We start from the raw sequence: 26097 nt of genomic DNA on the forward strand, positions 1-26097 counted from the left end.
AAGAGGATACACTTCCGCTTCCGGGGCACCCGCCGCGTTCCTTCAGTGCGTTTACCGAAAGGGTTTATTGAGATGTTTCTTTGCTTTGACTGGCTTTTGACATTCGTTTTCTATCGCTCAATAACTGCGGCATTAAAGTTAGTATTAAGATAGGAAGCTCTCTAGGGATGCGATCTCAGGAAAGAAGTCCAGCCTCCAGGCGCCACCTTAAGAAAAAATGACTTGGCTGAGCACCACTAGCGGAGAGAGATGGGGGTGTAGGGATGTCTGCGTGTAGGAATTCCCGGGAGCAAGTGAGAACTCCAAAGAGGGGGCGGGGCTTAGGACTTTAGCAGCCAAGGGAGGCGGGTTCCACCCCGGGTCGAATCAAGTGTCTGAACCCGCCTCCGCCTCCCCCTACGCGTGCGCAGTGCGAACCTTCCCCTGCTCTGCTTTTTCCTCCAATATGGAATTCCACTCAGCTCGGCAAGCAGTACTGCAGCTACTCCGTACGGTGGCTCCAGCAGACCTCCCAGCTCTGCTCCAGTGGATGAGAACTACCCGTAAGCGATCAGAGCCAGAGTCAGACGGTTGGGGCAAGAATATGCTGTGGGCGCTGACCTTGGGGACTTAGGGTGAGGCCAGAAGCCTTCCATAGGGTAGCTGTGCTGGTCTCTGCTCTGCTACGGATCGGGTTGAAGGGGGGCACATCGCAAACTTTTGTCAGTTTAAGAATCCAGTTTAGGATTGGTGCAGGAGGACCTGGCTCTGGGTTTGTGATTCCACTACAGACTTCAGACAAGCGGCTACAGCCGCCTTGTGTCTAACCTCTTATCTGAAGGAAAAAAAAAGGTGGGGGGCGGGGTGATGGGTTAGCCCTCCTCCCCGTTACTCCCACAAATTTGGGACGACCAGTAGGATACTACCTGAAAAAGCCCTTTGCAAGAGAAGTTTCAGGCTGTAGAGCTGGAAGTTTTTACCCTGTAGGCAAAATCACATGTAGCTAGTGCATTTATTTTCTCAATTGTAAAATGGGCCATCAATTTAATAGCAGGTGTTCCGAGGTGGGGAGAGGGAGAAAAGGGGGAAGGGAGGACAGGACTTTGATTTTCAATGATAGTAATACTAAAAAAGTACAAGTTAGAATCGAGGAAATGTGGTAATTAGGTCGAGTTATTGAAGAATGGGATAGATCTGTTTTGGCAAAATGAAGCCTGGTGAAAGCACAGAGGATAGGATATTCCTTGTTGGAGAACTATTCCAAACCATGCTCTGCTTCTGTACCCCTAAACGTTGATTTCCATGTTTATTTTCATCTAGACTCATGACTTGAAATATTCCTGTTTGCTGATGACTCCCAATTTTAGAGAATCCGTGAGGTTCTTCCTAGAACTTTCTCTCTTTGTGATGTTAGAGTCAATTTGGGTATTATCATTATTGTTATTACTACTACTACTACTACTACTACACATTTTGGAGGATCATTTTAGATAAGATGCCAAACTAAAATTAACTTGGACATCTGGTAGTGAGATTTAGCCTGGAAAGTAGAGAAAACCAAAGAGCTAGCTTCATATTTATACACACAGACGAGATTCAAGGTGGGAATTTACGAGATATTTTATTCCAAAAGCCCTGGGTGCCTACAAAAATGCCATCTATTGCCTGGTTCTGGCAATTGCACCATTACTAAAACATCCTTGCCCTCAAGATTTCAGTTTTGTGGAGCCATTTGTAATCTAAATCTCCAGTTTTAGAGGCATCAGTTGAGACTCCATTTTTCAAACTCGTTGAAAGCATGTTTTGTATGATGATTTTGTAAACAAGAAGACCCAATACCATTGACTAAAGAAGATGTTTTTACTTTTACTAACACCACGTTCTGTGCCTTTCTCCAGCCGATCCTGTAGTAGAGAAGCTCAAGCAATTTGTTAAGCAATTTAGAACACAAACTGAGTTTCTGAAGAATGTTTATTACATGAATATTTTAAGAAATGAGTGTCACTTAGCTTAAAATGAAGGAGTATGTTTTAATATGAATCTTTAAAAGTAGTGTAATTTACTGGTATACGTTTTTTATGTGGTAATATATACATAATACAAGATTTACCATTTTAACCATTTTTAAGTGTACATTAAGTACAGTACATTTACTTTGTGCAACCGTCATCACCATCTGCCTCCAGAACATTCTCATCTTCCCAAACTGACACTTATAGTGTACTTTTTTATGAAATACAGCACAAAAGATTCTTCCAATCAACAATTTTTCATTTTCCTAATTAACTTCCTTCTTCCAGGAAAAAAATGATCTCATAATGTCTTACTTGTATGACATTTGCTTAGACCTTTGATAATTATAACTCTCCTTGAATTTTTATACCATTTAATGGAATAGCAAGAGATAATAATAGGCATGATTTTGGTTTTGAGTTTCACAGAGTTTACTGAAACTGAAAAAAATCTACATATTGCTAACAGGTAAAAATCACAATAATTTTAAATACACAAAAGGAAGGATAATATTCTTGGTCTCTGAAGGAATAGTGGGATTATCATAGCAAGACCTGAGGTCATTTGGGATCAGGCTGATAAAACCAGAAGCTTGGACCAGGACAGAGGCAAGCACATGTCAAAGTATGATATAAACTGAAGATATAGAAAAAATAAAGATAGAGCCTGTATTTACCTTGGTACCGCTTAGGCCAAAGTCTAGAAAACAAATGAGCGCCAGTAAAGAAGGATGAAAAAAGTCTGAGGGACAAAGCACACAAAGACAACTCCCCCCTCAAATAAATAAATAAAAGGAGTAAAAAATACAGCAGGACTTCAGCTCATTGATTCTAATCTTGTGGCAGAGCATCTGTTCTTTTGTGCTTCTTGTATATGTATATAGTGGACTCTTGATCGAGAGCCAAACTGTATGTGAGGTCCCCAATAGGCATATTAAAAATTACATTTTGTTAACAGCTGTCTGTTAACAAACACCATTCTGAAGCCTCTGAATTTTTCCTGAGTATGCAAATACAAATGAGGATGTCAAACCAACAACTCATAAAAATTTCTATTAAGAATCAAGTTATAGGGCTTCCCTGGTGGCGCAGTGGTTGAGAATCTGCCTACCAACGCAGGGGACATGGGGTCGAGCCCTGGCCTGGGAAGATCCCACATGCTGCGGAGCAACTGGGCCCATGAGCCACAACTACTGAGCCTGCAAGTCTGGAGCCTGTGCTCCGCAACAAGAGAGGCCACAATAGTGAGAGGCCCGCTCACCGCGATGAAGAGTGGCCCCCACTTGCCGCAACTAGAGATAGCCCTCGCACAGAAACGAAGACCCAACACAGCCAAAAATAAATAAATAAATTTAAATTAAAAAATAAAGTCTTGGCTTCCCTCGTGGCGCAGTGGTTGAGAGTCCACCTGCCGATGCAGGGGACACGGGTTCGTGCCCCAGTCCGGGAAGATCCCACATGCCGCGGAGCGGCTAGGCCCATTAGCCATGGCCACTGAGCCTGCGTTCCGGAGCCTGTGCTCCGCAACGGGAGAGGCCACACAGTGAGAGGCCCGCGTGCCGCGCAAAAAAAAGTCTATGTAAATCTGCTTTAAAAAAAAAAGAATCAAGTTATAAAGGATAGAAAATTAAGGTGTGTATAAGAAAATAATAAAATAATCAAGAAAATATTTAAATGCTTAAAGAAGTTAATAGTAGGTGACTAGAAGCTTTTCTGTTTCCTGTATTTTATTTTATTTATTTATTTATTTTTGCGGTACACGGACCTCTCACTGTTGTGGCCTCTCCTGTTGTGGAGCACAGGCTCCGGACGCGCAGGCTCAGCGGCCATGGCTCACGGGCCCAGCCGCTCCATGGTATGTGGGATCTTCCCAGACCGGGGCACGAACCCATGTCGCCTGCATCGGCAGGCGGACTCTCAACCACTGTGCCACCAAGGAAGCCCTGTTTCCTGTCTTTTAAATACATCTTCATTGAGCAGAATTGAACCTGTTGCTGAACAGCAGCTACAGAGTTGTTAGAGGTTCTTTGAAATTCCGACAAATCTAAAAAGCAAAGCCTGGGATCTAGTTACATTTGTCGAACAGCATACTACTGCAGTTCTATATTATATTGCTATTACCACTGAGGAAGTAGCCACATAACTTACAGATTTTCCAATCTCTTGTTTCCTGTTTGATCCTTCTGTTTCTCAATTTCTTATCTCCTCTTGCCTTCCTGTGGGTAAATGGAACAGTTTTAGAATTCTGTTCTTGTTTATAGTGTTTCTGAGTTTATCTCTTTGTATAGTTTTCTTTGTGGTTACTCTATTACAGTATACATATGTAACATCACCATCTACTGGTATCAGTGTTTTAACACTAGAATGAAGTATTGAAATCTTACTTTCATGTAGGTCCCTTTACCCTCCCCCACTTTAAAAATATGATTATTTTATGTATTTCCTCTATATACATTGAGCACTATTACAGATGGTTTTATAAATTTTGATTTAACCATCAAATATGGTTTAAGAAACTAATGAAGAGAAAGATAGTGTAATGAATTAACTCTGTTTTTACCCATTCTGTTGTTCTTTACTTTCTGAAGTTCCAAGCCTTCTTCTGCTATTTCCTTTCTGTTGGAGAGTTTCCTCTACCAGTTCTTTAAGGGTAGGTCTGCTGGCAACAAATTCTTAGTTTTTCTGCATCTGAGGTTTTCTTTACTTACCCATTCCTGAAGGATAATTTCATCAGATATAAAATTTACAGTTTGTGGTCCTTTTTTTCTAGCATTTGAAAAATTTTGTAATCTTCTGGCTCCCATGGCTTTTTTGTTTGTTTGTTTTGGTTTGGTTTTTGGTTTTTTATTTCTTTTGTTTTGTTTTTTGGTTTTTTTTTGTTTCTTTTGTTTTTTGGGGTTTTTTTTGTTTGTTTTGGGGGGGTTTGGGGGCTTTTCTTTGGCTGCGTTGGGTCTTCGTTGCTGCGCATGAGCTTTCTCTAGTTGCAGTGAGCGGGGGCTACTCTTTGTTGTGGTGCACGGGCTTCTCATTGCGGTGACTTCTCTTGTTGTGGAGCACGGGCTCTAGGGTGCATGGGCTTCAGTAGTTGTGGCACGTGGGCTCTAGAGCCCAGGCTCAGTAGTTGTGGCACATGGGTTTAGTTGCTCCACGGCATGTGAGATCTTACTGGGCCAGGGATTGAACCTGTGTCCCCTGCATTGGCAGGCAGATTCTTAACCACTGTGCCACCAGGGAAGTCTGCTCCCGTGGTTTCAGATGAAAAATTCACTGTTTGAATTGGTGTTTCCCTACAGGGAGTGAATCATTTCTCTTTGCTTCTTTTAAGATTTGTTCTTTGTCTCTTTTGTTTTTAGAAGTTTATGGTATGTTCTTATGTGGATTTCTTTGGGTCTATCATATTTGGAGTTTGCTTGGTTTATGTCTTTAACCAAATTTGGGGAGTTTTTAGCTATATTTCTTCAAATACTTTTCAGCCCCACACTTTTTTCCCTATGTCTGGAGCTCTGACACTAATGTTTGATCTTTGTTATTCCACAAATCCTTAAGCCTCTGTTCAGTTATTTTTTTTTCTATTTTATCTCTGTTGTTCAGATGGAATAAATTTTATAGATCTGTCAACTCAAGTTTACTGATTCTATCCTCTGTCATCTCTACTACTGAACCCATTCAGCAAGTGTTTTTGTGTTGTTGTTTGTTTAGTTTTATAGTTTCTATTTCTTTTTCTATGACTTCTACTTCTTTGCTGAGATTTTCTATTTTTTTCACTTGTTACAGGATAATTCTTAACTGCTTATTGAAGCATTTTTATTATGGAGTTTGCTTTAAAAGCCTTGTCTGATCATCCAAATTCTGATTAATTTACATGTTAGCATCTAGATTGCCAGATTCAAATTATGACTTCCTGTTCTTGGTATAAATGATTTTCCATTGTATCCTGGATGTTCTGATTGTATGCTAGGGTAATTTTGATTTTATCCTGGATATTTTAGATATTATGCTGACTTGTTCCTATTCAAATCTTCTATCTTAGTAGGCAGTTACCCTGCTTAAGTTTAACCTGTTGGTTCTGGCCTGCTTTTGTGGGCTGTAGCTCTGATAACAATTTAGTTTTCAGTGCCCTTGCAGTGCTATTCAGGTCTGCTTCATTCCTTGAAACTGCTGGGGCTCCTGCTCAGTCTATGCTGGTGTTGCCTGCTTGGAGAAGGACAGTTTCTTGGATCACCCTATGTCACTGAGCTCACCTTCCACCAGTGGGAGTAGGGGACAAGCAGTACAGGACCTGGTTTGCTCTTGGCCACTGGGCAGAAGGCTGGGAGACCTCAGGCCTGGGTCTCTATCCTGCTGGGTTGAGGGCCTGAGGACAGCAGCCTCCCCTGTCATTACCAGATAGCCTGCCACTGCCCCAGGTGTGGACTAGGGATTAGGGCTCCCCAGTACGTCTCTGTTGTTCTTCCCCTTTACAGTCTTTGGTGAGAGAGAGCAGGCTTTTCTTAGTTTTTGTTTTGTTCTTTTTTTTCAATCTGGCTGTTGGTAGTTCTGGGATGCAGGCCTCTCCAGGGCCCAGTCCAGGCTACATGGAAAATAAAAGGAAAACTCAGGAGGGAATTCACTGCAGTGACCCTCCTTCCTTAAATCCTCAGGTCCCTAGACAGTTTACCTTTTTTCTAGCTTTCAGAGTCCTTTATGGTTGCCTGTTGATTTATTTCCAGGGTACTTCATTGTATTTAGAGGGGAAGAGCACGGGAAAAAGAGGGAAGTAGCCATCTTGTCTAGGACCAGAAGTCCCCTCAGTAAATTTTTAAAATTTGAATAAGAACTTCAGAGTAATATTAGATATGAATGAATAATAGGAAATATATAACCCAATGTTTAATTATGTATTGTAAGTCATTAGAAGTAAGGATATGGGTGAGTTAAGGCCAGAGTTTGAACGTAAGACTTCATGGAGATGAAGTAACTTGAGCAGGGCCTTATTGCAAAAGGCAGGGTCATAGAGTATGAACAGGAAGGAGTATGGAAAACACCTGAGGAGATTTGCACATCTTAAGCAGAAGTTATGTTAGAGAGTAATGAGAATAGAAAATAGGATGGTTAGACTCTGGTGATATAGAGGGCCTTGAAAGTCTAGAGTGACACTTCATATGTTGAAAAGTGAAAAGCTATCCCAAAATTGTAAGGGGAAGGAGTGACACAAAGTGAAGCTGAAGCAAGATTAGTTTAAAATCGGTGTGCAGGATATCTTATATTGGGGGGGAAACTGATAATTCAGGAGCTAATTGTGAGTTTGTTCTGATATTCTAAATGTGAGGTGCCTGTGCCTATGAGGTATTTGAAGCGGTAATAAAGAGGAAGTAGATTCAAAAGAGAAAGTGATAGGACTTGATACCTGACTAGATGTAAAAAGTGGGGTTTGATTCATATACTGTCAGCTTTGGTGACTTCTCTGTCCCCATGTATTTAATTAAATATAAATAGGAAATTTTTAAAGAATGAATTTTGCTCTTTAGTGAAGCTCTTCTTTCTCCACTCCCTTCCCACCTACATATGTAATTTGAGAAAAACCTTACTGTCCTTAGGCAACTGATTAACACCTTTCTTTAACTTTTTCCAAGCAACGTACTGTTACCACACATTCTGAAATAGCTATTATACATGTTAAAAGATGTTCAGCCTCACTTGTAATTAAAGAAATGCAAATTAAAACAACAAAGTTTGTTTTTATGGTACTATTCAATGCTATAAGGCTTTAATGAAACACATATTCTTATTCTTTTCTGATAGATTAAACTGGTATAATCTTTCAGGAAAGAAATTTGACAATATGTAGCAAAAGCCTTTAAAATGTTTAAGTTCTTCTACTTCTAAGAATTCATAGTAAGGAAATAAATACAAAGAGATGATGTATGCCAAAATCTTAGTTGCAGTGTTCCCAATTTTTCACAGTTATAATTGTATCTAAATGTATATTAGTAGGACTGAATGGTTAAGTACTATACATATGGTGGAATATTACACAGCCTTTTAAAATAATGTTTTAAGGAATTTAATTTTAATAACAAATACTTATGATGATAGAATGTTAAATGAATTCCAGTTTTACATACTGCAGTAATATCCTATCATATCATGCCTTTTCCACCTGTTTTATAGCCATTATTAGGGCAAAAATGTCTTGCCCTTCTTTTCAGAAGTTATTTGCCAACCACTACAGATAATGAAACTAATTTTAGCCTTCTTGAGCTAAAAATTTCCACAGTGCCTTACATACAGTGCTCAACAAATATTAACTATTATTATGAAAGATCTTTTGAGAATTTTCTTCCTAGAAAACTATACATATTTATGTATACAACCAAGCATGCAACTTTAGGCCTTTTATGGACCACAAAAAGCCCATATGTGGATCCTGTTAACTAGGACCATGGTGAAGAATCACTGCTGTAACTGAAGGAATCTCTTTTTACCCTTGAATGTAGTTGAATCAGAGTTTGTTGTCCAGGATAAGAGGTGTCATTTCTCATTTTCACCTGGTATCCTTGGGAATGAGTCTTCACTGAATAGTGCCTTTTTAAAATGACTGAGTAATTTAACACACAATTTCATAATATCTCTCATCTTGCCTGGTGATGCTTACATTAATTGGGGGATTAACTCCCAAATAAACATATTTAACTAGGGAGACAGCGGGAAATCTATTGTGATGGTTCAAAATTTGCAGCCCTTCCCATCTTTCATTTCTCCAGCTCCCTTGATCTTCACATATGACTGTTTAGATGGTTCACCACCACCACCCCTTCCAAGTCTATTAATAACCCAGTAGCAGTAGCAATCAGAGCCCTAGACACTACAAAGTGATAGAACAGGAAAATAAGCTAAGGTAGTCATGGATTAGAGAACTAAATTGCCAAATTGAGTTCAGTTCCAGGGCCACATTTAAAGGGGCTGTTGAACAAGTCCAGAAGATGGCAACCAGATGGCAGTGGATATGGTTCCCACAATATATGAGGAACCGTGGTCAGAGCTAGGGAGAAGAGAAGGCTAAGTCAGTGATAGGGGAGCTCTTACTAGCCAGCTGCCTTCTGAGCTCCCTTAGAGAGACTGTATGGTATAGTAACTAAGAGTTCAGAGTTAGACCTACATTCAAATTCCAACTCTACCACTTTCTGGCCAGTATGACCTGAGACAAGTAACTTAAATTCTGACCTCACATTCTTCTCTTGTTATAAAATAGAAGTGATAATAGTACCACATATAGGATTCTGAGGATTAAATGACTGTTTGAAAAGCACTGCACAAAATTTAGCATGCCTTAAAAGTGCTCATTCAATAAATGCCATATAGCAATAGCATTAAAGATGATGATTCCTCTCGAGCTGAAATTAGAAAAATGAGCTGTTATGGAAAGGTAGATTCTGGCTCAGCACATGGAAGAAATGCAATTCCCGAATGTGTTCAGGTGAAGACTGAAAAACAATCATATGTCAGAGATGCATGGATGGATTCTGCCATTTCGTAATAGTTCGTAATTAAGTTCCCTTTCCACTATAAGACTCTTATAAGGCCGACCCACATGAAAACTATGTTTTCCTAACATGGTTGTTTATGTTACAGAATTAAATCCAAAGAAGTTGGGCTATGAGATATCTTAGTTTGGTATAATGAGATTTTTATTGGCTTCTTCAGTTATATACCATTTACAAATTGAGAGAACTTGCTAAGAATCAATGGTGTGAGTGATATTATTAGAATTAAATGCAAGTCATAGAGGCTTCTAGACAGTTTCCCATCTACAGAGAGAAGCTAAGCAGATGTTAGGTATTAATTAACACCTTGAGAAAATTTAATTAGATTTTAAGAATACAATTTTTAAAAGGCCAGTTTTTTAAAAAATGCATCACAGGTGCTATTTAAGTTCCACCTAAAACAATTTGGAACGAATCTTCATAGTATTTTCATTTCTCTATATTTTATATTTTGCATCCTTCTAGAAATAATTTGAAGCAACAACTTAGATCATTATACTAGATGGGTGAGGAAAGAAAAAAGAGCTAAAAGGCCTTTCTACATTAGTTCAGGGAGCCAAATAATATATCAGTATCTTCATATTAACTACTATTGCTCAAAAGGAAGTTATACAGAGAAAAAACCTCTGTACGTAGGGAAACAGTGGAAAAAGTGAAAAAGAAGAGTAGCTTTATTTAGAAGCAAAAAACCTAGGTTTGCTTCTTGTGCTGCTGTTGGCCTGCCTTGTAACTTTTCACAGTTCATTTAACCTTCAAAGACTCAGTTACCTCCTCTGTAAATCAGAGAATGTAATCTTGCTTTGTCTTCCTTACATGGATGTTATAATACTTAAATGACCTAGTTTCTATGTGAAAGAACTTTGCAAACTAGAAAATATTATCCAAATTTTAATTGTTGTTTGTGACATGAAAATTGCATTCTGACCCAACACAAGAATTATTATGTTTAAGAAGGAAATCATGAACTTATTTAAAAACAACCAAAGATTTGGGGGGCGAGATGTGGAGATGGATGATATTTTCTTCAGAATCTCCTTGTTTTCCTTCTATAGCTGTTTTAAAACAGTAAGAAAAACACAACCCCTTCGAGGTCCTTTTACTCTAGCAAGAATTCAATATAAGTCTTTTAAGAAAAAGGTAAAATGTTTTCATTAGTAGTCCTTTCCAGTCTATATTTGGCATTGAGGCTGTAGCTAACTTTTAGAATATTTTACTTCCAGATAAGTCACATTCTAGTTAAAATTATATGAGCTGCTTAGAAATCATACTTTTGTAGAGCCAATTTAAAAAAATTTATAAACACACAGATAAGGTGAAAAAAACAGAACAAGGAACACCACTTTTATACCCTCACCTAGATTCACTGTCAGTCTCTTACCTTCTCCATCTTAATTGCTATATACATCGGCATGCACGCACACTTCCCTTTTTGCCAGATTATCCAAAGGTAGGCCACAGCCATCAGAAATGTGCTGTTTTAATGATCATTTTATCTGCTGTTCAAATGCAGTGGAGCAACATGATTCTTATAAAGTTTATTCTATAGTTGGTGCCATCTGTTAGTTCTTGTTTTCCAAAGTCTTAAGTACATTTTATTGGAGGCGGAGATGCTCAGATTAAAGTTATATTCTTAGTAATCCCTGTGTGATGCCTCCTAAACTTGTAAGATCTGTATGGTCACAAAAGGAATATTCGACTACTTACTGGTAAGTTGAAGACCCTAAAAACTAACAGCAGTACTTTCCTTAAGTAAAAATAAAGTAGTAAAAGTACTACATATTTTTTATATGCCTTTATTGTTCTATAACAGGCTGAAATAGTCAAGTTTTATATTTTCAAGCAGTTTGGAAAAAGGAAAAACTCAGTGTTTTCAATGGAACATTTGTTAAAATTGAAATATTTCATTGGTTAGAAAGCTTATTTATTGTTATAAATTGATGCTATCTGATGGAAAATATCCACCCATTGTAATCACTTAGTCTAGGTATGAGTCCATCCATAAAAGCTATATCTGGTTTTTTTGTTTTTTTTTTTTTGCAGGAGATTTTGATGAATTCATTCAAGACAATAATGACGTTATGTTGAAAAACATAGCAGAAGACCTTCGGAATTGCTTACCTCTCGAAACCATGCTGTCCTCAGAACATCTAGCCCTCCAAAAAGTAAATATGTTAAATTAATTTACTCTTAGTGCTACTTGAGGATTCTCCTATTCTCCCCTAACCCCATTAGCCTTTCCAGTCTAATCAGTCCTGAATTCTGCTTTTTCATTTGGTGCTTCAATCATGTTCCCAATTCTTTTGAGTCTGTAACCTTCTGGCTCCCTAGTACCATTCATTCAACAGATATTTTTTGAGGGTGTCCTGTTTGCCAAGCACTCAACCCCCCACCCCCACCCCCACCCCCAAAATCAAGGCACGACATTAATCTGTCCCTGCCTACATCATTGTCCTGGTTTTCTTTTCCCTGTTCCATTTCCTTGGCTTTTATCAAGGGTGAGGTTCACCCCTTTGTTTCCTTCTCCTACTTTTGCGTTACACAATTTTTGCTTCTTTTATTCCTTTATTCCTAGAATTCTCACTTTTCTTCTCCAGACAACCCCCTCATTCAAGTACCTTCAAAGCCCAACTCTTATGGGATACATATGCTATGAATACTGTTTGCTAAAGCAAAACTAAGAATAATAATTTCTTCTTCCCCCACTAATCTGAAAGTAGCAGCGCTTCATGTGGTTTCTCAGCATGTGAATTCCCGAGCAGAGGTACTAAATCCTGTACATTTTTGGTAGTTCTGTGCCCATTGTGAGCACTCAGTAAATCTTAGTAAACATCCAGTCATTTACAGGAGGAAAATAGTGGGTCGTATAAAAACTGAAAGCAATATTTGCAATACAGTTTGGATGTTATTAATAAAACAATCTTAGCAGTCTCATGATATAACACAATATATAAAGAGAGAAAAAAGTATTCATTGCATGTTAATGGTGGACCCACAATCCCCCATCCCAACAAACTGTTTTTCTCTTCGTTTCCTTCTGGTCCTTGTATATGTTCATATATTTTATATACTTATATATGTGTGTGTGTGTGTGTATAGATGTAGATATAATTTTGTAGATTTCCAAGCAGATAGGTTGATTCTTTATTTAGTGTTAAAGTAGAAGGAATCAGACATATTTTTCTCTGTAGCTGCTTGCTATTATATCATGTACCACCAGTATTAATAAAGTGCTATTATTTGTAAGCATGTAGTTTTACTAACATTGTTATTATTTGAAAACTTTGCTTCTGGGCAAAGATTACTTGCTAAGTATTTTGATGGGTAAGTCGCTGACATGCAGGACTCAGAAGACCTGATATTAGTTTCAGTTCTTCCCGCTCTTAACTAACTAGTGTCATTTCTTGGGAGAAATCTCTCTGGGTATCACTTTCTTTATTTGTAAAATATACTACTTAGGATGGACGAGATGGTCTCAAAATACTCCTTTCATCTAAAATTTTCATCTATTTCTCATAGCCATGTTTTGCATCATGACATGTCAAATAACAAGTTGCTAGTGTCTGAAAAATAAAACAAAAGCAGAGCAGAGTTGCTGACTTCCATAATCAAAACTTGCCTTCCTGGGCCTTGTCGTTGCTCTCAGAATTTTAGCATATGAACCACTGATGTTTTGCCTTATTTAGCAATAAAAAGAGACTTCTTTGTACTTTGTTTCTTTTGATGTTTTTCTTCTCTCCACCAGATACAGCAGCAGCCAGAACCCACAGTTCACGTTGATGCATTCCTTTATGATGAAGACTTTATTGATTCATTATGTGAGGAAGGAAAAATGAGCAGATACTACTGTATGGTGTGCGGCTCACACCAGACGGCGCCTTTAGGTGGGCACTCAAGTCTGCAAACCTGATGACTTCGTGTGTACTTTTCCTTACATGTCATGAGTATGCAGATTTTTTTTAGTATCTTTAATTTTTATTTTTTAATTTTTTAATTTATTTTTGGCTGCATTGGGTCTTCGTTGCTGCACGTGGGCTTTCTCTAGTTGCGGCGAGCGGGAGCTACTCTTCGTTGCGGTGTGCGGGCTTCTCATTGTGGTGGCTTCTCTTGTTGCAGAGCACGGGCTCAAGGTGCGTGGGCTTCAGTAATTGTGGCACACGGGCTCAGTAGTTGTGGCTCCCGGGCTTATTTGCTCTGCAGCATGTGGGATCTTCCTGGACCAGGACTCAAACCCATGTCCCCTGCATTGGCAGGCGGATTCTTAACCACTGTGCCACCAGGGAAGTCCCGAGTATGCAGATTCTTGCCCAAGCATTCACTGTTTGTGGAAAGCAAAAGGACAACCTGCAGCCTAGCCATTACCAATTATTGCAGTCGGGGAAACTAAATAGAAACATCGTCCAGGGAAGCTAGGCCGCTTCATGTCTCTCCCAGGGGGATATTTCTGCTTTTCACTGAGCATGTTTAATTGGAGGTGACTTTTCAGGTCCAGCAACTAATTAGAAGTGAATGAATACAGGGAAACTGACTCATACTTTATATACTCAAAAGAGATTCACATTTAACCATAGTGCTGATTTATTTACAATGAGAAATATAACTGCCAAGGGGGCTGAAAACGTTCTCCCCATAGAAACATCTACTTGAGAAGTCAGATAGTAATCAGATATTGTTGGATGGGCATGGATTCAGAGGACGGAGATAGATAATCTTGACAGTCTATTCAGGCCATGATTTGACATCATGGAGCATCTTTGGTCTATAACCCAGAACAACTCTAGTGACAGTCTCCTGCATCTCTGTCCCTCAGATGCAGCACCTGTGTTTCAAATGGGAAACTAGACTGACTCCATGCTGCTAAGATGTTAACTCTTCTGTTAATATACTTTTTGTTCAAACTGGATATTATTGGCTAGGCTATTAATTGAAACATGATATTTCAATCTCCCTGCTCCCTTAGATTTAGAGGTGTTGCTTAGAGGGGGTAAGTAATATTGTGCTCGTATTACTGATCTTAGATAATATTATTCTCGAAAATTAACTGCTACCAAATTTGTAGTATTTTGCTAATACAAATATATAGTACCTGTATTGTAGTTGGGGATTAAACTATCCTGGTTTACTGATTTAAGATTCTATTTTTAGATAGTACTTTTTTCCATTTGAAATAGTTGAAATTCACAGAATAGAAAAGGACTTAGACAAGAACAGTAGAAGAAGGGACTTCCCTGGTGGCGCAGTGGTCAAGAATCCGCCTGCCAATGCAGGGAACACGGGTTTGATCCCTGGTCCGGAAAGATCCCACATGCCGTGGAGCAGCTAAGCCCGTGTGCCACAACTACTGAGCCCGTGTGCCACAACTACTGAGCCCGTGTGCCACAACTACTGAAGCCCGTGCGCCTAGAGCCTGTGCTCCGCAACAAGAGAAGCCACCACAGTGAGAAGCCTGTGCACCACAACAAAGAGTAGCCCCTGCTCGACGCAACTAGAGAAAGCCTGCACGCAGCAGGCTCTCCCAGGTGATTCATTACAGAAATAATGGAGTGCGAAGGTGGGCTAGGAGACTAGAAATTGTAGCAATTAAACTAAGGGAAATAACAGTTTAGGAGTGTCTTAACCTCCTTCCATACCACCCCTCTCCTGCACTCCAGAACACACTCTAGGTTGCTCAGGGCTGCCACATTGTTCCACTCCAGAGATGGTCATTCATTGGGTAGTTTACAGTCTATGCCGCAAGAGGTGGAAGCCCTGTGGTTGGCTCTGGGATAGGGTGAGAAAGCCAGATGGTATGGGACTTAGGAAGCAGTTGCTGGGAACAGCAGGTCAGAGGGAGAAGAGGAAGGGGAAAACCCAGGACACCCTAAGCAGCAGCAAGAAGGAAATGAGGAGCATGGGGGTAGGGACAGGCAGCTGAGTAGTGGTTTTCTTGAGGCCTTTGATAATGATGATGAGTGATGATGATTTTGGCCGTGCTGCGCGGCTTGTAGGATCTTAGTTCCCTGACCAAGGATGGAACCCGTGCCCCCGGCAGTGGAACCACTGGACCACCAGGGAGTTCCCTCTAGAGGCCTTTTAAGTGTCAGAGACTTCATATTTGTTCTTGTCTAATACAGCTCAGAGTGAATGAATACAAAATTATCACATTAATTTTTTCTAAATAACCTCTGAATGGCTTTCATTGATTAAGAAAAGCATGAAATACACTTTACAGATGAAAGAATTAGAAATACAGAATGGAATTATTAATCCCCAAGCAGAATTTAATGTTTACTCTGTTCTAATTCTCCAGGGTTTATTTCTCATTCCTTCTCTCTCATGGAATTGAAGTTCATATATCATCATGTACTCCCTGATCTATCGGGAAAGGTCTTGGTTGACGTTGGCTCCAGGCTTGGCACCGTCCTTTATGGGGTAAAGTCCAGCTTGTAGACAAAATACTTTCTTCTCCTACTAGCATCAATTTTGCCTGCCACCATCCAAGGTGACAGCTTGGCTTTATTTATTAGAGTAACTGAATAAATGGTTAAAACAGTGTATCAAATTTGGACTTTCAAAGGCCAGCTCTCTGATTTCCGTTACTAGTTTGACTTTGTGACACAAGTGAAGGAATATCAGCAAAACAGCAACAGGTGACCCTCATAACACTCTGCTATTCTGCCACTCACTTACTGCCCTTCTAACTCCATTTTCTGTACTGTACTAAAATAGTATAGTATACTGAGTTTTGATAAGAGCTCTTATAAAACTGACAAATTTACTTGACCTGGGAAATTGCTTATGGCTATGAGCAAGTCCCTGAACACCTCTGTGCCTCAAGTTCCTGACCTGTAAGTGAGCAAACTAAATGATATCCAGGACACATCGTGCTCTAGTTTTCTGTGATCCAAAGTTTGAATGTAGACTTCTGTGTCTTCAATGTGGCTTTTTTTTAAAAATTCAAATCATGAGCATTTTAAATATTCTTAAATGGTTTTATCAAAAAACTGAAATGTGGTTTCTGGTTGTCATTAGCAGATGTGTTAAAACATGTGGCCAACAGCAGTAGATGTTCATGCCAGAAACAGGCCCTATCAGTTCCCAGCATCACTGCCTGCTCTAAACAGAAACAGTTAACTCTTTCATGGTTCATTTATTTTTCAGTGTTGACTTTTATTCTACAATTAGGAAAAATAGCCATAATAGAAAGTACAGTTTATCAGATGGCTTTGTTTGGAGAACATTAGAGATTATGCTTGTTTACCCTATTTTGTCCATTCTTGTTAATTTTTTTATTTGTTAGAAAAGTATATAGCTGAAATAATTGTGGCTATGCAGGTATTTGGCAGCATTAATGAATTTAGACATATTGTCATTTTCCTCTATAGTACGTCACTGATTCAGTCAACAAAAATTTTTTGAATACTTACATATGCTCCATTGAACATATTCTAAAAATCCATGATGAGCTATGAATATAAACTTAGTTTACACGTAAGTGTTAGTTGATGTATAATGGTCTTCAGAATATGATTTGACCTCTCTTTCCAGATTATTTTTTGTTATTATAACCAAAATAGATACATAATAATATATAGTCAGTTCTTGATGATGCTTGTTAACTAATGGCCAGTTATCTTTGGTGGATTGCCAGACAGCAGGCTGACTTCTCAAAGCCAAGCAGGACACACCCCCAGCCACCCTCCTCTTGTGTCAGACTGTGCATGAGTTTCCATTATATTTCCCACAGGTTAATGCCTTTCTTGCTTTCCCCTGAAATTCCCAAGAAATTACGGAAGTAGGGTATTAAACAAAGAATCTATATGTGATCACTTTCCTCATTTCCAACTTTGTTGAATGCACAGTTTTATCAGGAAAAGTAAGAAATCAATCTTTGAAAATATGATTACTTTTAAATAACGGAAATTAATAAACTACAATCAAGGTCTCGATGAGTAAGAGTCTAAGTTCTTAAAAGTTGTTTTACATAAATTATAAAATGTTACTTATCTTTCCTTTTTATCTTTATTTTTACTTTATTGAATTCTATTTTTAAAAGTTTGATTTTTAGGGACTTCCCTGATGGTCCAGTGGTTAAGACTTTGCCTTCCAGTGCATGGGGTGTGGGTTCGATCCCTAGTTGGGGAGCTAAGATCCCACATGCCTCATGGCCAAAAACCAAAACATAAAACAGAAGCAATATTGTAACAAATTCAATAAAGACTTAAAAAAAAAAAAGTTTGACTTTTAAAATTTCAAGTAGAAATAAACCCACAACTAAAAGTTAATTCTTTTGTATCATAATGTATCTTCATATTTCAGGGTTATCTTTACAGTTCAGCATCACAATTATATGGAGTAGAATTGAATGGAGACTTTTGCCAGTTGCAGGAAATGGTCATAAAAAAGTACCAGTTCACTGACAGAATAAAGGTATCCTTTTAAATGTTTATTCTGTTATCCACTGTATAGCATAGTTTAGCCAAATTTCTTCTGCATTGGAGTTGGAAACTCTTTTTGAATCTATCTTGATTGCTGTTGTGTAGAAACAGATTGAGTTAACTTAATATTTTAAAACACTGATAATAAAGTTGAATTATTATCAATATGTTCCACTCACATTTTTCTCTTCCTCCCAAATTTTATTAGAAAGTAGAATTTTTTCTTAATTTTCTTCATATCAACTATAGTTTTGGTAGCACTAATTTTGAATCTCTTGATGTTGGTCAGAAGTGTATTTAATTAAACTCTGAATGTTGAAAGTAAGCAAAAAGGTTAAGTAATGCTCACAGTTTTTATCTTTTTATAAGCTTTCAATAGGAATTGTGGGTGCCACAGAATAGCAGTTCATGGGAGAATGATGTCCTGGGTTGGGCTACGACAGAAATTTTCTGTTTCTTATATGTAAGGGGAAAAATAAAAAAGGGGAAAGGAAGTTTTTTGGTTGATGCAATAATCCTTGTCATTTCACTAGTGATCCTACACTTCTAATGGCAATGCACAGAAGTATTGTGTATCTAAGGATCTCTGGTGTTCAATGCAATCAAATATTGAAAGACATATCTTAGTAAGATTAAGGATCTAGCTTTCCCCTTTCTTATAGAAGGAAAACTTTTCATTCTCTTCCTCCTTCCATCCTTGCCTTTTTTTTCTCTTTCTCTCTCATCTTGGAAATTGAGAGGCAAGTGATCAAAGAGAATTCATTGTCCAATAATAAGTTCATGGATTTTTCTCACTATCCCATATTTAATGAACAAAAACACACTGCTCTTACATAATAAGAATCACATAACTAACAAGAATATTGATTTAATTAGAAATCGAGATTTAAACATTCTGGATATTATTTATTTGTAAGGCTAAGTTCTTTTTTGGAAGGAAATCATATGATATAAAAAACTTTTTCTCTCCTTTTTAAAATAAAAGTTATTTGCTTTGCTCTTGAGCAAATACATGTTTCCTCTTATTATCTTGCCTGTGGTCTACAAGACTTGTTGATTATAGTCGAAGTTAATTTTTTGAGGTATATAGTTTTTTCAATAAATTGTTTTGTTTGCTTTCTTGGATAGATAATATCTTCAAGTGAATTTTAGATGAAGAGTCAGACAAGGCCAGTTAAAATATTTGTATTAACATTTTACAATTTATAAATTACTTTTTAAATTTTATATGGTCCCATTTGATTCTGTGAATCAGGACATGTATTACTCCATTTTATTTAGGAAGACACTGACTACCCAAATGTACAAATCCAGTTGATGATGGAGCCAGAATAACTAGTGCTATAATGGAAAAAGCTCTGAACTGGGAGTGAAAAGAGTGTAATTATAACTATATAAATGATTCCATCTAAAACAAAATTTTCACAAGCTTATGGTTTTTATTAGGTATTGAGTATCTTCCATAGGTAGTAGTATTAAATATACTGTTCTCCCATTTTAAGAAGTGTGAATCTCCCATATTGCCTCACAACATCATTGAATCAATAGCTATTTCTTACGTGATTATATGATACGGTGTCTTTGTTCTCTTACGTGAACTTATTCTTTTTTAGGTGCTTCATGCAGACATCTGTACACAAGGTTCACTTCTGCAAAATGCTGATGTTATTATAATGAATAATGTCTTTGAATATTTTCTTAATGAGGCAGAACAGGCCAGGTACGTTATTTATTCAAGCAAGAAATCTGTTGTTAAAATATATCTAACAAAGTATGAAAAGGGATTGGTAGAAGTGTTTTCATATTAAAATTTTTATTTTTTATTTATTTGTTTATTTTTTGCCACACTGTGAGGCTTGTGGGACCTCAGTTCCCCAACCAGGGATCAAACCCGTGGCCCCAGCAGTGATATGAAACTTCTCAGAAATGACCTCAACTGTCAGGAGTTTATATTAATAAGGAAATGCGTTATGTCTAAATGAAAATAAAAATAAACTTTGGTTGTCTAACCTTGTAAATATTACATCTAATTTTGAGTAGTTATAAAATGGTTTCATGACCCAAGCATTTGCTTTGCAGTCTGGGATGCAAGAAGTTATCAATTCCCAGTGGGTTTTTATACTTATTCTTTTCTGCCTCAGTTTTCTTTTCTTTGAGAAAACATGTCCTATGCTCTCCTATCACAAAATTATGGGAATTAACTGGTGCCTATAAATGACTATAAAACAAGATATAGGGCTTCCCTGGTGGGACACGGGTTCGAGCCCTGGTCCAGGAAGATCCCACGTGCCGCAGAGCACCTAAGCCCGTGCGCCACAACTACTGAGCCTGTGCTCTAGAGCCCGCGAGCCACAACTACTGAGCCCATCTGCCACAACTACTGAAGCCCACGCACCTAGAGCCCGTGCTTCTCAACAAGAGAAGCCACCACAAAGAGAAGCCCATGTACTGCAACGAAGAGGAGTAGCCCCCGCTCGCCACAACTAGAGAAAGCCCGCATGCAGCAAGGAAAACCCAACTCAGCCATAAATAAATAAAAATTTTAAAAAAACAAGATACAAGAATATTCAGCTAGAAAACAGTGAATAATGATCAAATTTTTAAAACGTTCTTAATGTGGTAATAGTAGGTTCCTGGAGTTTATTCCACTATTCAAGCAATAGAAAAATTAGCAAATCTCTGATCACTTTTTTTTTTTTTTTTAATTTTTGGCTGCTCTTCAGGGCTTATGGGATCTTAGTTCCTCGACCAGGGATTGTGCCCGTGCCCTGGGCAGTAAGTGTGGAGTCCTAACCACTGGACCACCAGGGAATTCCCTGTGATGGCTTTTCTGACTTCTCATCAGGACTTATAGGTTCCTCTAATTAGAAAATTCCTGTAGTCTGAGACACTGATTTTCTGGTCAGTTAGGCTTGCTGACTTATTTATCATAATGACATACGTATACTCTGGATGCAGGAAACCTCCTTTCCATATCTATGAAAGGGCATTACACACGTTTGGATTAGTGCATCAGTGAGGTTTCTACTGCAAGAAATAAAAAGACATAATTATAGACCATAAACAGTTAATATGGAGTAGAATCCTGAATGAGTAACCCTCTTTATCCTGCCACCCCTTTACTGTCTATATTTTCTCTCTCGCACACATACACACACATATCTATTACTTGTAGGTTAAGGTTAGTACAAAATTAACAGTGTAAATAGTTTAAAAAGAAACTAGTTCAACAGAAAGCAAATCATATCCTCAGAGCTCAGCCAGAATGGGTGATGATTTTTTGGTCACAGGCTAAAGGCCAGAAACACAACATGAACAAGTTGTTTTAATCATAGTGCACTCTTTAAGCTTAATTTCCAGTGGACAAAGTATGTATAGCTTTTTACCTTTTGAAGTTCAGGACCAGTAGTCAAAACATTACATAATTTTTGGAGAATGAAATATACTAGGTTTATGCTGTGTAAGAAGTTAAAAGAGAAAAACACCTTAAACTCTTCACAGATTCATATAGGAAGATTTTGAATGCTGAAGAATGATGAATGCTACCTGTTAACTTGATACTGGAAAGTATTTTCATGTTTGGGTTGTTTTAAAAACTATCTTGGGGGACTTCCCTGGTGGTCCAGTGAAAAACCCGCACGCCACAACTAGAGAGAAGCCCGCATGCCGCAACTAAGACCAGACACAGCCAAAAATAATAAATAAAAAAAATAAATAATCTCAAAAAAAAAACTATCTCGGAAAATTAATTCACAAACTCTGCATGACTCACCAAATAGGTACTGACCGTGTGTTAGTTCAGCCATTTCTCCAAGTTAATCAAATGCAGTGAATTCTAAATATAGATAGATGATAGCCTCTCATGGTTAATTACCTTCATCATGAATGACAGTACACAGGAGAAAGTTTAGAAGATACAGTAAAGCATTCTGATATTGGAATCGTTCTGACAAAATTGATCATTTACCTGTATAATTCTGTATTGTAGCAAGTAGAGTAATTCTTTGTTTAAAAGGTGCCTCTGTATTTTTTCAGTAGGTGAAACATACAACTACTACAATGACAGCTTCTCAGAAACAGCAAGTGCTATTTTGAGAGCCATGCCCAACCGTGCCAGTATACTCAGCTTCTTCAGTCTTACTAAATAGACTTGTAAAATATATAATTTCTAAGGAACTACATCAAGACAACAAACAGCTCTAGCCCAAGCACAGTGATATTTATTATCAAACACTGCTTCTTGGTTTTATATCTAGCCTGAGAAAAAGAACATTTGTATCGTTTTGCCTAGTAAGCTCCAGAATATACTAAACCCAATAACCATTGCTGTAACTAAAATAAGTGCAAATGATACTGCTGCCCACCTGCCCCACTACAAGGGGTGCACATCCCTGCATTGCTTGACCCTTGCTCCCCAATAGCAGGGTGTACTGTCAAAACTCATGCACAGTGTAGAAATCCCATTCGTGTCTGCTCTACAGGTTAATCAGAACTGGTCAATCACTGCCCTCTGACACATATACATGCACATGGTGTGCCATCGTGCTTTAAATCTAGTTGATCTCATTAAACTTCTCAGGTGCCATAGTGTCCAGAATTCTTTCCATTGAATATTTCTGACAGCCAAATAAAGTATGATTTCACTCTTGATATTATTTTAAAAGATCTAATCTATATGTTATACTCTTATTTTAGTCTTTGCTTGTTTTCTGGCTTCTGTGGCCTTTCTCCATGACTCTTTCCCACTCACACCCCTCAGCCCTGTTCCATTCTGCAGAAAGTCTGACAGTTCATAAAGAATTGAAGAGGCTTTAACGCTGATCCAGCTTTGATTTCTTTATCAGTTCTGAAAACTTCCTTTTGGCCTTACCCACAATCCCTTGTATTAACCCTAATCCGCATCTTGTTAAATCTCTCTCAGTATTGTAACTTCACAATTTTGCCAACATCCCTTCAGGAACTGAATTTACCAATTTCTAGTATCTTGCTGCAGTCCTGTTTTCTGCTGGCAAACATTTTTACCCATCTGGATTTCTACATATCGCCTGGGCTATATTTTTTTTTTGTCATCCTCATTTTGAAAAAATATCCAGTGTCTGGTAAAGCATAATATATAAGTTTTGAATGTGTTATAGAGCCTGGGAATATATCAGCCATAATGTAAGGAAACGAGGATCCTTATTAGTGACCGTGCCAAGTCTTGAAGATTCTCTCTCAAGTCTTAAGGTATGTAAGCCTCTTTCCCAGCATTTTTATTGTCAAAACTTTTCTTCTGCTTTTTTCTGATAGCTGTTAAAATATTCTAGAAATATTCTTTCTGAATATGGTGACAATGATAGAAAGAATAACAAAACCTTATGGCTTAAGAACTGATTTGTGGTTTGTTCACTGGCATCAAGAGCTCTGAAAGTGTACAGATTCCTTTGCTTCTGCACCCAATTTTTCCAGCTGTGGGGTTACAGTTTAATTTAGGTTAACAAATGCTATTAAATATTTGTAAGAGACTTAGAACACCCACATCATAACTTTCTCCCTGAGAACAAAAGGAACAGAGCTGTTCAGGTTTCTAGAATCAGTAAGTGGACTGGAGGCCCACATCCTGAACACAGTTGAGCTTCTAGGTCAAGTTTGGAATCTTGCACAAACTGCTTCTATGTTCCTCAGATTCTCCATACAAAATAAGGCTGATACTTAATAATAAGATTCAGCCCAATAAGTTGACCCTTTTATAAAGGTTAATTAATGTTTGTAAAGCTCTTTGAGATCCCTAGATGAAAGATACTGTGACATTTCTTAGTACAGAGTCATATTATCATTTTCTTTAATATCTCTTTCCTCACATATAAGCACTGCCAAATTTAAATATATATTTCTTCTTTTAAAAAACTAAACAATCATCAATAATACCGTCTTTAAAAATTTTTGTCAATCATCTAAATTACAAAAGTAATTCATGTTTGTCATAACAAGGGAAATAATCCAGAGATACATAAAGAAACAATGTTGATCTCCCCAGTTCCCTCCCACCTAATTCCCTCCCCATGAGATCCCTACCCCGTGAGTGGTATGATTCTACCATACTTTTCCATACTCATAAAAACATACCTTTTAAAATATGTGCTCTCCAGTTTATAATATCTATATGTATTGAAATAATTCAGTGATTTTCACTTAACCAAAGTAAAATATTTTTGAAAGAGTCCTTATATATGAATTCTTGAATAATGTTATTGCTTTCCTATTTAATGAAACTTCTTTAAACAAATATATCCATTGGTGGCTCCAGAATTTCTGTATCCCGGAGACCCAAATTTGCAGTGTGAAGGGAAGGGCCTGATAAAGGTTATGAAGGGAGATTACCCCATCTCGTATAACCTCTTAGCACCGTCACTGTGTGTATATGAACCGTTTCTCTGTGTACTCCCATTGTTGTTTTAATCTTTTATTGTTTAAGCTGGTTTAATTATTAAACTATTTACATTAAAATAATTATACTATATGTTCTTTATTCTTTCAAATTCCAAAATCAAGGTAAATTAATTAAGTCCCTGAATCCACAAACTTACCATTTAGTACGACAAAGAATTATGTGGCACCATGTAGAACTTAGTCCGTCTCATTGTAATAAAAATCCTTTGTGTTCAATTACTTAGTCATGATTTCTCAAAATTCAAGAGAATAGGTTCATTCTGCAATTTTCATATTTGTTTATGACCTTTTTTTTTCCAGGTTAATATACAGTTATCTCCCTGGGTTGAAGAGGTACCACTGAACTATGATGTATACCCAGAAAAGGATATTGACAAGGAAGCTCTTGAACAAATACATTTATACAAGATTCTCTAACACTACAATAGTCCTACCTCAGTGTAAAATAATTACAAAATAATTTAAAAGAAACAGAACCCCAGTATCCTAACACATATTTTTTCTGTATATTCCTTTCTAGTCTTTGTACATATGCTTACATATTTGTAAATAGTTGTATGTGTATATATACAACTTTGCGTGATAATTTTATTAAAATATTTGTGTGAAAAAATTTTGGTTTTCCCCTGGTTTCTTTTATTTTGTTAAAAATATAAACGTGTACTTTTCTTTTTTTTGAATTTTTATTTATTTATTTGGTTGCACCGGGTCTTAGTTGCGGCTCTCCAGCTCCTTAGTTGTGGCATGCGAACTCTTAGTTGCAGCATGCACGTGGGATCTAGTTCCCTGACCAGGGATTGAACTCGGGCCCCCTGCATTGGGAGCGTGGAGTCTTATCCACTGCGCCCCCAGGGAATTCCCTTTTTAAAAAAAAAAAAATTTATTTATTTGGCTGCGCCGGGTCTTAGTTGCAGCATGCAGCTCCTTTAGTTGCAGCATGCCTGAGGGATCTAGTTCCCCGACCAGGGATCGAACCCCAGCCCCCTGCATTGGGAGTGCAGAGTCTTAACCACTGGACCACCAAGGAAATCCCAACATGTGTCCTTCTTTAGTCACTAACTCTATATACCAAGTCCAGATATGGCCCCCCAAAAGACCAGAAGTAGTTTCTATTATGAAGGAGGGGTGGAGGGGAAGGTAGGTTACACTGTACCCCATTTATTAGATCTCTATTCTGTAAGATCCTTGTACACAGCTTTATCTGAGGAGGCTAGCACAAGGACTAAAATAAAAAATAATTGCAGTTGCTAGGAAAAAGCAAAACTAGAAAGATAGCCTCTAAAATATAAATAGAGGTTATATCTAGGTGGAACAATTACTGGTAATTTATTATTCTTTTCTGTACTTTTCTGAATTTTCCGTTTTTTCTGTAATGACTTTCTTTTGAAATCAGGAGAAGCAAAACTTTTTTTTTTCCAAGAATACAGTGAAACGTCAAAACTTGAACACTGGGCTTCCCTGGTGGCGCAGTGGTTGAGAGTCCACCTGCCAATGCAGCGGACACGGGTTCGTGCCCCGGTATGGGAAGATCCCACGTGCCGCGGAGTGGCTGGGCCCGTGAGCCATGGCCGCTGAGCCTGCGCGTCCGGAGCCTGTACTCCGCAACGGGAGAGGCCACAGCAGTGAGAGGCCCTAGTACTGCAAAAAAAAAAAACTATAGAAACATGATTCTGGAGACATTATCTATGATGATTAAAAACAACAGACAAGAGGATATCCTTGTCAGAAAGCCACTGTGGT

The 26097-nt window shown here is 38.0% G+C and overlaps 1 protein-coding gene across 1 annotated transcript; it reads left to right on the forward strand.

Moving 5' to 3' along the window:
* LOC136118937 (uncharacterized) lies at nt 1–24970 on the forward strand. Its single transcript, XM_065872303.1, has 8 exons — nt 1–542; nt 11555–11676; nt 13257–13395; nt 15801–15922; nt 17810–17920; nt 19542–19648; nt 23064–23154; nt 24658–24970. The coding sequence occupies exons 1-8, from the start codon at nt 446–448 to the stop codon at nt 24772–24774; spliced, it is 906 nt and encodes a 301-aa protein (XP_065728375.1). The 5' UTR covers nt 1–445; the 3' UTR covers nt 24775–24970.
* Nucleotides 24971–26097: the final 1127 nt, after the last annotated feature.

Source organism: Phocoena phocoena, chromosome 2, assembly GCF_963924675.1.
Source record: "Phocoena phocoena chromosome 2, mPhoPho1.1, whole genome shotgun sequence".
Taxonomy (NCBI): domain Eukaryota; kingdom Metazoa; phylum Chordata; class Mammalia; order Artiodactyla; family Phocoenidae; genus Phocoena; species Phocoena phocoena.

What these genes read in the sequence shown, in the direction of transcription:
- LOC136118937 (XM_065872303.1), top strand. Translation starts at nt 446, where the DNA reads ATGGAATTCCACTCAGCTCGGCAAGCAGTACTGCAGCTACTCCGTACG. An exon ending in AGTTCACTGACAGAATAAAG is followed by an intron (nt 17,921 to 19,541) that starts GTATCCTTTTAA and finishes ATTCTTTTTTAG; the next exon opens with GTGCTTCATGCAGACATCTG. An exon ending in ATTCTCTCTCAAGTCTTAAG is followed by an intron (nt 23,155 to 24,657) that starts GTATGTAAGCCT and finishes TTTTTTTTCCAG; the next exon opens with GTTAATATACAGTTATCTCC.